Source organism: Chaetodon trifascialis, chromosome 18 (assembly GCF_039877785.1).
Source record: "Chaetodon trifascialis isolate fChaTrf1 chromosome 18, fChaTrf1.hap1, whole genome shotgun sequence".
NCBI lineage: Eukaryota > Metazoa > Chordata > Actinopteri > Chaetodontiformes > Chaetodontidae > Chaetodon > Chaetodon trifascialis.
This window is the reverse complement of record NC_092073.1, coordinates 6058055-6072763: the sequence shown is the minus strand read 5'-3', so window position 1 is coordinate 6072763 and position 14709 is coordinate 6058055. Positions and strand designations below refer to the sequence as shown.

At 44.7% G+C, this 14709-nt stretch overlaps 1 protein-coding gene across 14 annotated transcripts in view; it reads left to right on the top strand.

The window, feature by feature from the left end:
• Positions 1 to 14201, top strand: part of LOC139346708 (microtubule-associated protein 4) — a 113449-nt gene extending 99248 nt beyond the window's left edge. For 9 of the 14 annotated variants that reach the window (XM_070985939.1, XM_070985936.1, XM_070985941.1 and 6 more), the window contains 7 exons: positions 403 to 710; positions 2211 to 2267; positions 3971 to 4063; positions 4979 to 5060; positions 5531 to 5643; positions 8810 to 9002; positions 9294 to 9373. In XM_070985939.1, the coding sequence (XP_070842040.1) occupies positions 403 to 710; positions 2211 to 2267; positions 3971 to 4063; positions 4979 to 5060; positions 5531 to 5643; positions 8810 to 9002; positions 9294 to 9301 (854 nt within the window). In that variant the 3' untranslated portion in view covers positions 9302 to 9373. Of the gene's footprint in view, positions 1 to 402; positions 711 to 2210; positions 2268 to 3970; positions 4064 to 4978; positions 5061 to 5530; positions 5644 to 8809; positions 9003 to 9293; positions 9374 to 9443 lie in introns of those variants that run through there. The other 5 variants (XM_070985930.1, XM_070985933.1, XM_070985931.1 and 2 more) reach the window with 5 other exon arrangements.
• The last annotated feature ends 508 nt before the right edge of the window (positions 14202 to 14709 follow it).

Sequence of the window (14709 nt, the reverse complement as noted above, 5' to 3'; positions counted from 1 at the left end):
TCTGGGACTCGTGTCATTTTTCTGTCAGGGTTGACTGTGACTGACAGACAGGGTCCTTTGTGGTTTGGCTTTGGGTTTAGTGTGTGTGTGAGTGTGAGAGAGGGAGAGTTTCTGCATAAAAAATACTCTTTAAAATCATATTTAATCCTTAGCATGTCACCTTTGGGCGTCATTTGTCTATGAAGTTGGCAGAATATTTGCAGTGTGTTTGGGATGTTTAAAAGCACCAGCCGTCTTTCACATCAGAGTTTAGTCTACACCGTCCTTACCTCAAATGAGCCCAACTGCCCGTCTGTAAAGCAGAGCGTAAAGGTCTGCATTCAGACGCGTTAGTCTCACCCTGAGGGTCAGTCAAATAACAGATATCTAGTTCTGAAATAACTCTGATTAACTCTCCCCCAGCTGACACTACCAAGCCCAAGACCACCAACACCTCCACCCGCAGCTCTGCCTCCACCACCACTGCATCTCGCACTCGAACCACAGCAGCCAAACCTGCCACCCCATCCTCCACCAGCGGCTCAGTACCAGAGAAGAAGCCCGCGGTGCCCCGCACTGCCAGGGTCGCTTCCTCCACCACAGCCACCACCGCGTCCACCGCCTCCAGGACCATGGCTCGGCCCAGCACGGCACCGGCCCCCGACATCCGCAACGCCCGCTCGAAGATCGGCTCCACGGACAACATGAAGCACCAGCCTGGAGGAGGGAAGGTAGGCCCCCCCACAGCTTCTCCTGCAGCTTTTGATGGCATGTATTTTCTGACACTGGCTGCTCCTCAACTATCCTGTTTTACACGTGAGCCAGTCTTCCTGTGGTTCTTTACCTACTCTTTAAACTTGATTCTGAAGTTCTCCAAACATACCACTTCATGTAGAGTCTAAATCTAACGCATGTTAGCGGTTGCTGGTACGTTCACCTCGCCAGCTGTAGTGAAACACAGTCTGTCCTTGGCTCTGTTCATATCTGTGGTTTTTCACACCGTCTTTTGCACATCTCACTCAGTCCTCTGCATGTTCACTTACTACCATTTAACCGCTCTGGGTTTACAGACTTTGCTTCACTCTATAAGGATAGTTTTGGTTCATTTAAACTTGGGTCTTATTGAGCAGTGTCTTCACCAAATGAGCTGCTGAGGTCAGAGGAATGCAGCAACACTGTGACAATGTGCTCACCTGATGGCACAGCAGAGTGTTTTGGCAGGTATGGTAAGTGTGGGAGGTCAAACCAGGAAGTCGGTCTCTAGTCTGTGATGGATTTTTACTGCAGACAGTTTGGGTAAAATGTTTGGCCTTGTCAGAGCAGGCAACAGGGCATTGTATTGTCTATGTACGCTGTCACGTTGAATGTATTTCTTAAATACATTGCACACGGCAGATTGCATATGGCAGCTTCATTATACACCCAGAGACTAACCAGCACTCCTGTGCTGGAATACCTGGCCCCAGCTTTTCTTAACAACAGCTGAGGTAGCGGTTGCTGTTCTCAGTGAACCAAGAAAAACGGCAGTGGAAGAGTTATTTTGTACGTTTCCTGCCAATACCTGTCCAGCTGCCTTGAGCTCTCCCGCCTTTTTCACCATTTTTGGAACTTAATCCTGCAACTTTTTGCCTGGCGTGCTTGTTTTCCAGTAGAATAAACAGCTGTCAGTGAGCACAGCACCAGAACTTTTTGAATCTCTGAAAAAATTGGAGATGTTGGCAGTTATTCAAAGGTGTGGAACCAGAAAACGTCTACCCGACCGGACCGCAGGTTTACGTGATGATACAGGAGCCATCTCAGCTGAAGTGTCACTTTAAAGATGTAAATCCCTGAACAAGTTTGCAGTTAATCAAATGACTCTGACACTGTCTCCTGCTTTGATCTACTGACAGCTGGACTTCAGTTTAGTGACTTCACTGCATTCTGTAGACCCAGGTTACAATAAACCACACCTTCCAGGGCTTCTCTTTCCTTTCCTTTCCTTTCCTTTCCTTTCCTCCCCCCTCAGTTGGTGCACCCAACCTTTCCTTTCCTTTCCTCCACCTCTCACTCCCTCTCTTGTCTCTCTCCTCCCTTGCTCCTAATATTGCATCCTCTCTATCATCTTTTCCTCCTTCATCTCACCCTCCTCTTGTCATCCTCCATGTCCTCATGGATAAGTCCTGCATGGTGTCCTGTTCCTGTGTGTTCTGAGGTGTTGTTGTTGACCCGGGGTGGGCTTGTCTCCCCAGGTGTCATCTGCTTCTCAGAGCAGGGCCCTCGCCTCCAAAGAAACGAGCCAGGGCAAAGTGAGTTCCCTCTCCATCCTCCCCACCATCACCACATACTCCACATCCCTCCCCGCTTTTCTCTTGATACATATTTTGTATGTTTGTTTGTGTAATTGTACCACAGAGGGCACAAGGGAGCACAAAATGACTTGTCACAGGGTTTGGAGTAATAAAAGCACCTCCAGTATCTTGTGCTGTCACATTTCCAAACACAAATACGCAGTTTCAAACCCATTTAGTCACTCATCTTCTATTCGAGTTATCACGCCCATTCTCAGCATGGATACACACACGCTTCTGCAGAATTTAAGCAGTCATGATAATAATTTCTGCCTCTCTATGTTGAAAGTTAAGTTGTTCTGACAGAGACGCCTGCTCTCACGGTTAATCAGGATCCTGGTTAGAGAGCCAGGATGGTAATTAACCTCGACCGAGTGTGACTCCTGACGTGGGATTCACTCCTGAGTTGTTGGCATTAGCTTGAGCTGTGAAAAAAGAAAGAAATCAAAGAAAGCTGACTCAACCTAATGTCATCATAACTCCACACCCTGGCCTGGCTTCACTTCATTTATCAGATCCCAGCAGTGGATATTTAGCGCAGCCAAAATCAGTGATTTAAGACATGTACATGACACATGGTACTGCAAGTATCAGTCTGCATTTCCAAATGCATCAATATCACAGTGTTGACAAGAATAGAGTCAGAGGTGATGCTCATGTGATGGATTATTTAACTCAAGCAAGCTGATTTGTAGCTGCTGAGTCAGTCATTTGTAGCCATTGGGTAAAATATACAGTACACAACACTCATGGTCCACCCTCTGGAGCTCAGTGGTCGAGCCAAATGCAGGGTTTTCCCAACGTAAATACAGCAAATGATTCTTTCAATAGTGACGTGCCCGAGGTGGTGAACAGCTTCCATCAGGGGAAATCTGTCAAGTCATGATGGTGGTAAGCAATGGGCCACTGCTGCAGACCTCCAGCAATGGTGCTCCACCATCAAACACAACCGGCAGTGCTCATCATTGGGATTGACTTCCACTGGTTGGTCACTTATGAAGAAGTGTCTGGGAAATGTGTGTGTGTGTGTGTGTGAGAGAGAGAGAGAGAGAGAGAGTGTGTGTGGATGTGTCTGTGAGAAAAATGCTCAAACTGTACAAACTGTCTTGGGTGTGTGTCAGGTTTGGCCTCAGTCTGCCCTGCCATAAATAAACCACAGCATCAGTGTTGCTTTTGTCATTCGTCAGTGTGTGTTAATAACATTTTCTGGGGTCCTGTGAAGTCTCCTCAAGGTGTTTATATGTTGTGTTGCATGTGTGTGCTCCTTGAGGAAGCTGCTGCTCTCCTGTTTTGGATAGTTTTCTTTCATGGTTCAAATGGCAGTGCAGTGAAGATTTAGCATGTCAGACAGCTTAGCTACCCCGCAGTTCATATCAAGCGCACCTAAGACAGTTAAAGTGTTTGCAGCCATGTTTGATTTTGCCCTGGTGAACCTGGCTCCGTCCTTCTGTCCTTTCCTTTCTAACCCTGCCTGTGGTGCTGACTTCTTCTCCTCTACTCTTTTCTTTTTTGTCCTTTTGTCCTCTGTTTTCTTTCCCCTCCTCTGTTCTCTGTTATTCTCTCCTTTGCTTCTCTCTCCTCTCTTTCCACTTCTTCTCGTGTCAACCCCTCCCTTCCCTTGCTCTCCTCTCCCCTCTTGCTGCTATGCTGTGTCCATATAGGTTCAGATAGTCTCCAAAAAGGTGGACTTCAGCCACGTCACCTCACGCTTGGGCTCCAAGGACAATATGAAGCATGTTCCTGGTGGAGGGAATGTAAGTACTGCCTGGCCCACAAGCAGAGCTCGTATGCATCGGCCAATCAGTCAAACAAATTGGACTTGATGAAATCGATATATGGAACAACAGAGCAAAGATGAACTGTGTTTTCATCTCTTTTTCACTCCAAAAATGGAAGATAATCAAATAAAAAGGGTCATTAGTGTGTATCAGTGCCAGTGTAAGTTACAGTCCTCTCAGCACTGCTCCTGGTTGGACCCTCGGAAGTGGAGGGGATTATTGGACAGCATTCTAGCAAGCCTGATGTACCAGCTGTTCCCCAGAACCCGCTTCACAGTCCCCTGCTGCCTTAAACTCCTCCTGTGTTGTCCTGCCCTGTTACTAACTTACTAAACAAATAATAAAGTTGAGCAGACATACACCGCCGGCCTGTGATTGGCTCTGTCTCTGTTAAGACTGTCTGGTTCTGTGAGGACAGTATCACCTCAGAGAGGAACATTTGGGATGTCTGGTTTCCTGAAACGATGCTCTCCTGTGCAGAGCTTTGTCTGTTGCTTTCTGGTATTTTCCACACTGACTGCAGGTGACCCTACCATCACTACAGCACGTCTGGAATGATTTTACTACATATGATATTGAAGTGTTTTTCAATGAGTTTCCACCTGGCTGGATAGGCTGGACTCAACCATGTCTTACACTGTAATAGAAGCTGCATTGACTCCAAGTTACAGCCTGAATTCTTCGCTGTTTTTCGCTGTGTTTGTGTTCCACCACTTGATTTGCCTCCTACGATTTGGAGAGCACAGCTTATCCTGATGCTGGTAATTCCAGGTGTAAACGTGCAGCTGAAGAAGAAATAGCCCTTTATAAAAGTGGAACTTTGGAGGGATCCATGTCCCTGCACGGTGCTTTGAACACTCCTGATTAAAAGGCCTGTGTGACATTTGACAGGTGCAGATACTCAACAAGAAAGTGGATCTGAGTAAGGTGACGTCAAAGTGCGGCTCCAAGGACAACATCAAGCACAAGCCTGGTGAGCTGGGACCCATCACTTTAACACATGGTGCTGATGGTCTGTCTCTATTGTACACTGAGTTGGCAGCCTGATACAACAGTTCTGCTATTATTGTAGGGCTGTTGGATCAGACTGTGTTAGGTTTAGCTGGCGTACCTATAAATATGGAGTTGAGTGTGCATGCATGTGTAAAAAGCAGTTTTGTTATATACAGCATGTACTAAATGTATAAAAATCCCTTTCAAAGGCTGTAACATCACACAAAAGTGTCAAATCAGATTTTCATATGATTATTTAAGCATGAAAACTACAAGAACAGTTAGAATCACATAGAAGAATGTAAGATTTGCTCATTCTTGACTTGACATTACCAAGTGTTTCACGGTAAAGAAGGCAGTGCAGCCGCTGTATCAGTTCATGAAAATGTGAGCTTGTGTCCGTGCGTGCACGTGTGTGACCATCACACTGATTATCCGTGTGTGCTGCAGGCGGCGGTGACGTGAAGATCGAGTCCCACAAAGTGAGCTTCAGGGAAAAAGCTCAGTCCAAAGTGGGCTCCATGGACAATGTGAGCCATTCACCTGGTGGAGGAAACATCAAGGTGAGGTTGTCATACGTGAAGCTCGCCTTACAAACTGCTGTTGTTCCAGTCCTGTCCAGTGGAAGTGGCTGCAGATCAAGGAACTGCTTAATGTCTTTGAAGCCTTTTTATGAGCCAGCCAATCACAATGAACAGTAATAGTCACAACACAATACAAAGTAGTGGAGAGTCGTGTCCAACACTAAGTACATTTTACACCTACTTGAGTTAGTCCTGATGGCAACACTGTGCTCGCTGCATGACTCACCTTCATTATATGCAGAGAAGGCAGTTGAGCCGTTGTGTCCAGATGAAAGCCATCCATTGTGACATTATATAATTACCTATGAATATAAAACATGTACGGTTGCACATCTACTCACAATTAGTCCAGAACTGATTGTGGGTCTGCTTAGCAGTTCTTCTGCAATGGCTGCTTGTATGCTGCTGTGAATGCGACAGTGTCTTTTGTAAGCCTGTGACATACTGCCCAGAATGAGAGATCAGATTTCGCTCTTGGATCCCAAGCCTGAAAAAGTTTGAAGAGCTCTGCTTCTATAACATTAAACATCCAGACTGTTTGAAACATGCAAAGACTCAATTGACAGTGACCAAACAACCCACCAACTGTCAGTGTCCAATTTCAATGTTGTGGCCACACAACAGTCATGCTATAAGGAACTACTTTGCCTGGGTTCAGTCTTTCGAATCCACCCACTCCACCCAGTTCACTGGACTGACTGGAGTCAGCACCTCTGTCTGATATCAGGTGAGGAACTGGCAGCTACGGTGGGTGTGGGTTAGGTGAGACATCAGTGCGACTGTTGGAAAACAACAATGGCGGCTCCTGAGAGGTTGGCAGATATGGTGCTATAGCATCAGTTACATCAGAACCAGAGAGTAAACAATAGCACTGAAGACTTTTACCAACAGAAAAGATGTCCTTCTACTACAAAATATGGTTCATTGATCTGATTGGAAGAAGTAAGGCTGTGATCTCTCAGACTGTATCAGGCTGGCCATTAGAAGCTGGTCGTGTGAAGGACTGAGCTCCTTCATTTCCTGCATGTTGATAAAAAAAAAAGGTTTTGTGTGTGTGAGGAGAAAATAGTTTGAGGCTTTTCATTCTTGTCTCGCTCCACCACTGTGTTCATGACATCTAAAAGACGCTGGGTGGCTTCAAGCTATAATCGCTGATGATAATGACAGCCTGTCATAAACCATCTGCAGCAGCCTGAAACATCTCAAACCCTCCACACCGACTGTACCGTCAGCTCCCTCTGTGCTGGCCTGCTGCTGTCTGGACGCTTCCTGCAGGGCTCAGCTCAGCTCTGCTCTGTCCAACACATTTTCAGAGCAAGTGGGAGAAGAGAGGACACTGAGGGAGGACGTGGACGCGGCGGCAGAACGCATAGCCAGAGCCGTCCACATGTGACACGAAAGATCAGGGATGGTGGAAGATTTCCAAAATTAAAACACTAAAAAGATTTTAAACAGGATTGAAGTTGCATAATAATGGGTGGGGTTATTGTCTGGGTCGTGAACTTAATGAAAGACATTTTGGTCAAACTGATCAGAAATGATGTCACCTGTCCCCTCAGCCTATGGCAGCCCATCTGTGTTTCACAATCAGTGCATGATCCCATCTGTCACTCACATTGTCATCTTCACACACCCAGTTATCATCTGCACCTTTCAACCGAGTCTCGTGGAGAGGAACCATGAGGGCAGCTAAGAATAGCGTTCCCATAAAAATAACCTGTCTGAGAGCCTTTTTCTTTTTGACAAGTGCCAACTGAAGTGTATTTTTAAAAATGAGCTCTTTATACCAAAAACAGTGCGCACCATGCACACAGTGCGTCATGTTTTATTGTAGAACTGCGTTGGCTTGAAGAAACTTAACACCCCTCAGTCTGTCCTGTGTCACTGTCCAGAGTCTGCTGGGTGTCCTTATGTTTAGCAGTGGTGCTTTCTTTTTCTGCTTTGCAATAGATAAGGCTGGCAGGGTTCTATATTTAGATTTATATATTTTTATATTTTTCTTACTGTCAACAGATTCCATGAAAAGACCCAACCAACAACACGAACAAGTATTGTGTGTGTGTGTGTGTGTGTGTGTGTGTCTGAAGCGTGATATGTCAGTGAGTCACACTGCTGCGCTGGGCCACATGTTCCTTCATGAACATGAACACACACACACACACACACACACACACTGTAGTTTACTGTGACTCAGCCGCACATGCACGGCCCTGCTGCCCCAAATACTCACTAGAGCACCAAATGCACCAAATGTGGATTAATTCACTGCTGAGCAAATATTCTGCTTCTTCATGTCTGAGTAAGCTTTGCTAAAAACGACAGTCAGCAGCTGTTTTATGAAATTACGGAGAGGTTTTTAAAAATGTAAGTTTTTATTTCCCATTTGTGAACAGGCTAAACCCATTGGTTCCTTCCTTCTACAGGAGTCAGTGCCACATACAGGGTCAGGAAGTCCGATCGTCCCAGAGGACGAACTGTGTTGGTTGTTTTTTCGTGGGATTGTTGACTTGAAGACATGAAATAATGTCACCCGCCTTGTCCTTAAAGTCTGCCTGCTGATTCTACTGGTTGAGATTTTATAAAGTGAGAACAGGTGATGAGACATATTTCGGGTGTTTCAGTCTACACAGCTGTACCTCCTTACCTGCAGGGTGTTGAACTGTGATGGTGTAATTACCTGGTTTCTCCTGAGTTTTGTCATTTCACGTTTAATTCCTCTGAGGTAGAATAATAGCATTCAAGCATTTTTCCACGTGTGCCTGTGGGATCATGCAGGAGGGTTTGTGGTTCAGGAAAAGCATCATTTCTACACACTCTGCATCTGCTTTTTTGATATGATGTGCTTGAACTATCACTGCATTCATCGGCCATGTTCAGTTATTGTGTTTGAATGCTGTACACTCCAGTTATTATTATTTTTTAATTCCATCTCCTTCCACCTTAGTCTGGCTCCAGATCTTTTCATGTTTTTAATCAAGGCATCTGCCTCGCCAGATCTTTGTAATCACAAACTGTCTATCTGGGTTCTCAGAACTATATTCTCTTTCACAAAAGACAACAAATGTCTGGTAGTTATATAAGATTTGGAGCCAGGTTGTTCCATCCCCATCCCCACCGATTGACACGCCCTGCTATGTGTTTCTAGGCTGAGGGGGCCCAGGAGACAACAGAGGGGAATGGGACTCCCCTGAGTGGCACCGCGGCCCCGGCCCCAGGCTCCGAGCCAGGGCAGGCAGGGAGCCCTGCTGCCCAGGAGAATGGGCTGAAGGAGGGGGCTCCCTGTGATAGTGAGGGCCTCCGGGAGCCACAGGCTCTGGACTCGCGCATCCCAGAGACAAGTAAGTTTGTGTGTGTGCCAGCCTCATCTGCTAACAGTTCAGGCTTTGAGTCCCATGTAGCGAAAAGGCAGGAGGAGACGTCCGGGATGACCTGGTGCCAGGTCATCTGAAACATACTGTGGAGTAAATGACTAACAGTGTGGGAGTTTGTTCTAACCTCAGATAGACGTGTTCTGCATAGCGTCTTTGTGACTGCACTGAGAGTACATCTGTATGTCTGTGTATCCATCATCATGTCTGCAGTCCAAAGCACCTGACCACACCGTCATCTTTTGACTTCTTATCTTGCAGGCATCTAATTCTATCCCTCTGCCCTCCTCATCTCAACCCCCCACAACAACACCTCTTCCCCCTCCCCTCCTTCTCCTGTCTGTATTTTTTCTTTCTCCTCCGCCCCCCCCACCCTTCTCTGCCCCTCTCTCTTAAACCCCTCTGCTGCAGATTGAGTCTTTCAAGCTCAACTTCCGCGAGAATGCTCGCTCTCGCACGGACCACGGCGCCGACATCGTCACCTGGCCAGCCTCCCAGGACGACACCAGTCCCCACCCACACGGTTCCTTCTATTCTCTACACCAAAACCACCACCACCACCACCACCACCCGACTCCTCGCAGTGTCTCCCTCATTGAATCGCTGACCTCGGCGGGCTGTGTCAGTTCCCCCTCTGCCCCCTCCTCGCTGCATCTCCAGGGGGAGGTCCAGGGGGACAGCAGCTTAAAGGGATCTTGACCTCTCTTGCCCCATCAAGCTCTGAAACCCCCCTTTATCTTAAATCTGTCATTGCAAATGTTTGAATCACACAATAGTTCTACCACTAGTATCAGCTTCATGTTATCATGCCTCTTCTCTCACATCTGAGCTCATCATCGCGCACCATCGCGTCATCGTAGCCCTCCCTACCCTGCTGTGTTTGGCTGAAGTGACTGTACAGACTAAGCTTGGGCCTCGGTGGGAATCTAAGCAGAGGGGAATGAGGGGACGCCAAAGCTTTCTCACATATTTGTGTGCGTCTTCTTCAAGCTGACTGACCTGGAATCATTGGGTTTTACTTGGATCCTCTGTACCCACTGTCCGGTGGCGACCCTGCATCATCTCACCTCCACACACACACACACACACACACACACACACACACACACTAACAGCAGCGATAACTTCATGTGTCGGCTGAGCAGCGTGGAAACCCTCTCGGACTCACCTGTAGCTTCTCTGTTCCTTTTGACTTTTAGGGACTGTTTGTTCCCAGTAACCACTCACTCTTTGCCTCAATAACATGGTAGTACCGTAATTCATCGTCCATCTCATGTGCTTCATCACTTCCTCTCTCTTCAGTGTCACTTATCATAAACAAGCTGACAAACAGAAAAGCTAGACAACAAGTAGGCTGTTTAACTCTATTCTCTGTGTTTGTGATGATGTGTTTGAGTGACAAAGTTGTGTAAAAATGAGCTTTGGTGTTCTGTTCGGATCTTATTTCTGTCTTTCAAGTTTTCTTCTTTCTTTCTTCCTAGTTTCTTAATTTTAAAACAGAGTTTTATTTATTAATTGTACGTTTCTTCCTGTATAAGCAATACAATGGGTGGTCTTTTTTTTTTTTCGATAGCACTCTCTTGGAAACACGCACAGGTTTTTTTAAACCAAGACACACAGTGAAGAGGGAGATGATATCCAGAGGGAGGAAGAATGTGAGGGAGGAGGTGTTGCTGGATGGCTGAGAAAGAAGCATTTTAGGTGTGTTTTACATTTATGGCAAAGTAGCAATGGAAGTTTTTTTGAAATGTAAAAGAGGAAGTTTGCTAAAGCAGAGAAGTGGAGCGCGCAGTCCAGAGGGAGATGAGGACGACGTCTAAACGCCGCAGATAGAAGCTGTGTGTCTCGTATGTGCCTCTTGTCCTTACCTGAAAACTACAGCAAACGAGGATGACGCCGGCTCACGCCTAAAGCTGCTCAGAGGAAGAATATGATGATAAAATAGACATAAAACGCTACAAGCAACCTGCTTTTGCCGTTTTAAGGAAATTCTGTCAATCAGACTGTCCTGGTAGTTGTGTGTAGTCACGGTTATTGTACCATTTCAGGTGTTTCTATGAGGGTTTTGGTAGCATGTTGTTTGGCAGTTGATAAGAGCTTAAGCTGAGTACAAAAACATCTCTAATGTGTGTTGGGCACTTTTCTTGTTGGAGCATCGGCAGTGGAACATGGTGTGACTTTATCCTCTTGTAGCAATGTATTCAACTGTTGCCTCCAATTGCCTTTTTAATGCATGGCCAGGTTATATAATATGATGCTCAGAGCTGAAAGTCTGTGTGCATTATGACTCAAAGTGTTGTGGTTTGGTACCATGTGTATATCTCTGGGGCAGTCCCAGCCGGTTGATGTGTTGTTAGTTGGATTTTTAGGGCTGATGGGCAGGAAGAGCTGCTTTCTGATGGTTGTTGTTTCATGATTTGATTCCACTGCTCCAAACGAGGTGCAGGTTTGTATGCAGTGACTCCTCCGTGGCTCCTCGCCTGTTCACACATTCGCCAGACACAGAGCGACATTAGCATTCATTTGGAGTCGTGTTTGTGTCCAAATGTCTGGTATTTAAGCTGCAAAAACCTCGACTATGTTCACCAGCTGGCTGTTAGCTGTGTCTGTCTGCAGTTTAGCATCGGGCAGGAAGCCTGCTTTGGGTTTGTCAGGACTTTTTTCGCTGCCTTGTAAGGCCAGAAAACAGGATAATGAGAGCAGAAAGACTGAAGCAAGCAGCAAAGTCATGGGCTGTGAATGAATGAGCTGAAAGATGCTGAAACACTGCAGAGTCCAGTGACGATCCTCTGTGGGTTTGCACTGCGAGTGACACCTTTCACCTTTCAGTATTTATCGGTGCAGCTTTAACTTTGAGGAATATCGACATTTTTCTACAAATCCCTCTTTCCTTTCACAGAAGAAGCTAAACTTTTCAAATGCTAAATGCTCTCTAAACACAAGCAGCCGTACGACTTTCCCTAAATAAAACACAGATCTGAAGTTGTTTATAATCAACTTATAGGTAAAGATTAGGAATCTGACTGCGACCTTTGCTTTGACACTCTGCTATAGATACATTTCAGTTGATACCAATGAAGTACCAAATTTCAATAACCAGCGCTCGTTATAACACCTGTAGTGAAACAGTATAAATGACTTGTTTTGGTTGGGTTTGTATACAATATCTTGATTCCGATTCTTTCTTTGAGTAATGATTGAAAGTATAGAAAAGCAGGTTGGGATGGGGGTAAATGCCTTGGCAGAAATTTAAGAATTTTATCAATTTTCTTAAGATTTTGTTTAATTTTATTTTTAAACTCAGTTTTAAAAACTCTTCTCCATTAACTGCCCCTCAGAGAGACAACACTCTAAACACACTCTAAACTGACTTTTTGATTCAAATTATCACTTTAATGACGTAAAGAAGCTTTGACAGAACTAAATTGCACCTTAATGCTTTAATATATCAAAGAGGGCTCACAGTGATGGAGTGGTGGTATTTGATTAACAAGTAAAATACCCCTCTATGTACAAGTGACCTGATTATGAATGAGCTTTTTGAGTGGTGACATGAATGGAGCAATAAACTGAATGACGGTGCCTCATTTTTCAATGGTGAAACACAGTTCAGTTCAGATTCAGTCGTCGTTTTGTATTGGGACCCCTTTCTGAAAGTTTTTTGTTTCTTTTTCAAAAATTGGCAATAACTTCTAGTTAACGGCTTCTGAAAGGGGAAATGTTGGAGGACTTTTTTTGCCAGTTGAGGAGTGAGTGTTGCTGAAAGAGCAGCTGTCATAAACTGAATTGCTTTATTTGTGCCACGGCTGTCGCTGAGCTAAATTTGTCCTCGTGCCTGTCCACAACGTGTTTAAACTTTGCTTTTACCCCTACCTTTTTACTCACCACTACTTATGAGATTGCACATGGATGTATATAGATATTTTATTGCTGATGCACTCTTTATGGCCCTAAAAAATAACAAAAGACAGTCCATCAACAGCACCAGGGGGTTTCAAGGTTATTCAGAGCGGCTCTTATGTCCATGTACCTCTAATGGTCCTAAGGGGAGGAAGCGTTTTATCATGACTATTACTCTGATTATTAGTATGGCGAATTGAAAAAGTCTGCCTTTTTCATTAGAAGGGGGCCACTGAAGTGAAAGAATGTCTTTTGAGAAATGTTGTACTAAAGACGCAACACTTTTGTATATGTATTTATCGTTGTGTTCCTTTCGCCTCATGGTGGTTGTGCTCTGATGGTTGAAGGGATTATACTTTTGATTGACCGATTAAACTACGTCCAGGAGTTTCTCCAAGGACGCACAAGAAGATTTGAACCCGAAACAATGCATAGAAAGTCTTTAATATCTCAGTAAATCAGACGTTTATTTAAAGTGCTTTCATAGCCGCTTATTTAGAAATCTTTAACTGGCACTATAGAGCTTAATTAATTTAAAACTTTTTTAACAAATGCGTAGCACATAATTGTGCTTCCACACTATTAAATCATGCCCACAAGCCCAGTCTTAAGCGGTGAGAATAATGCTGTGAGTGGCTGGGGAGCGTCTCATGCAGGGTCCTGCAGTGAGCTCTGCAGGCTCATATGATAACAGACGAAAGCTGAAAGGGACTGAAGCTCATGCGCCTGCATGGCACTGTGGGCACAGGGAATCTCTTCTTCAAGCAGGCTCCAAATGTAGAGTACTGCATGTCTAAATGTATTGGCTGCTATATATGGCACTCAAAAAGCAGCGACCTGCCCAGGAGACACACACACACACACACACACTGAGACCCTAACACATCCTTGTCTGAAGTTAAGAAGACTAACTGTAATTGTCAGGCTGGTTTGTGTCGTAAGTGCTCCTCGGTAAGTTACCACAGGAGTACAGTATCGTAGAGCTTCATCTACTGCCACTGCACTCATACCAGACATGCAAGTTAACACTAGCTGAGAAACACCTCCTGTACCTGCAGAGCATGCTGAAAAACAACAATGGGATGTGTTACGTAGACTTACTATACAGAACCTCCTCATTGTTTTTTGTGGTTTTATTTTCTTTTCTTTCTTTTTTTTTCATTAATTTGAGGTTTATTTTCTGGTTTGGGAAAAAAAGTGTTTATTGTGATTACTTGTTAATTAGTGATGTGATTGTTGAACATGAAATAAAATGGACTAAAACTCTCATTTGTGTTTAACATCATTCTGTTTCGAACAGTTCCAGATATATGAGCGTTAGCTTATACTGGCTAATGTTAGCTTATACTGGCTAATGTTAGCTTATACTGGCTAATGTTAGCTTATACTGGCTAATGTTAGCTTACGCAGGCTAATGTTGGTTCAAGATGGCTAATGTTAGCTTATGCTAGCTAATATTAGTGAACGTAAGCTAACGATAGACACTGCCAGGTTAGCAGGTAGCTGTTTATACACTACCTGTCACATATTCACTATTCTTTTTATCACTAAAGTACAAGAAATCAAATATTCTATCTTTTTCTCAGCTTTTATTCTTCTCTATAAGCCATGGCAGGCAGCTAGCATCCACACAACCAGGACCCTGGAAGTGGGATACCTAAACGGACAGCAGCCATAATATTACTGTTATTAGTTGCACCTGTGCTTTTTTTTTTTCCCCCTTTCAATTTAAGCCAAAATATCTGCTGTAAAAACTTCTGTTGTTGTCTTCAGTGGG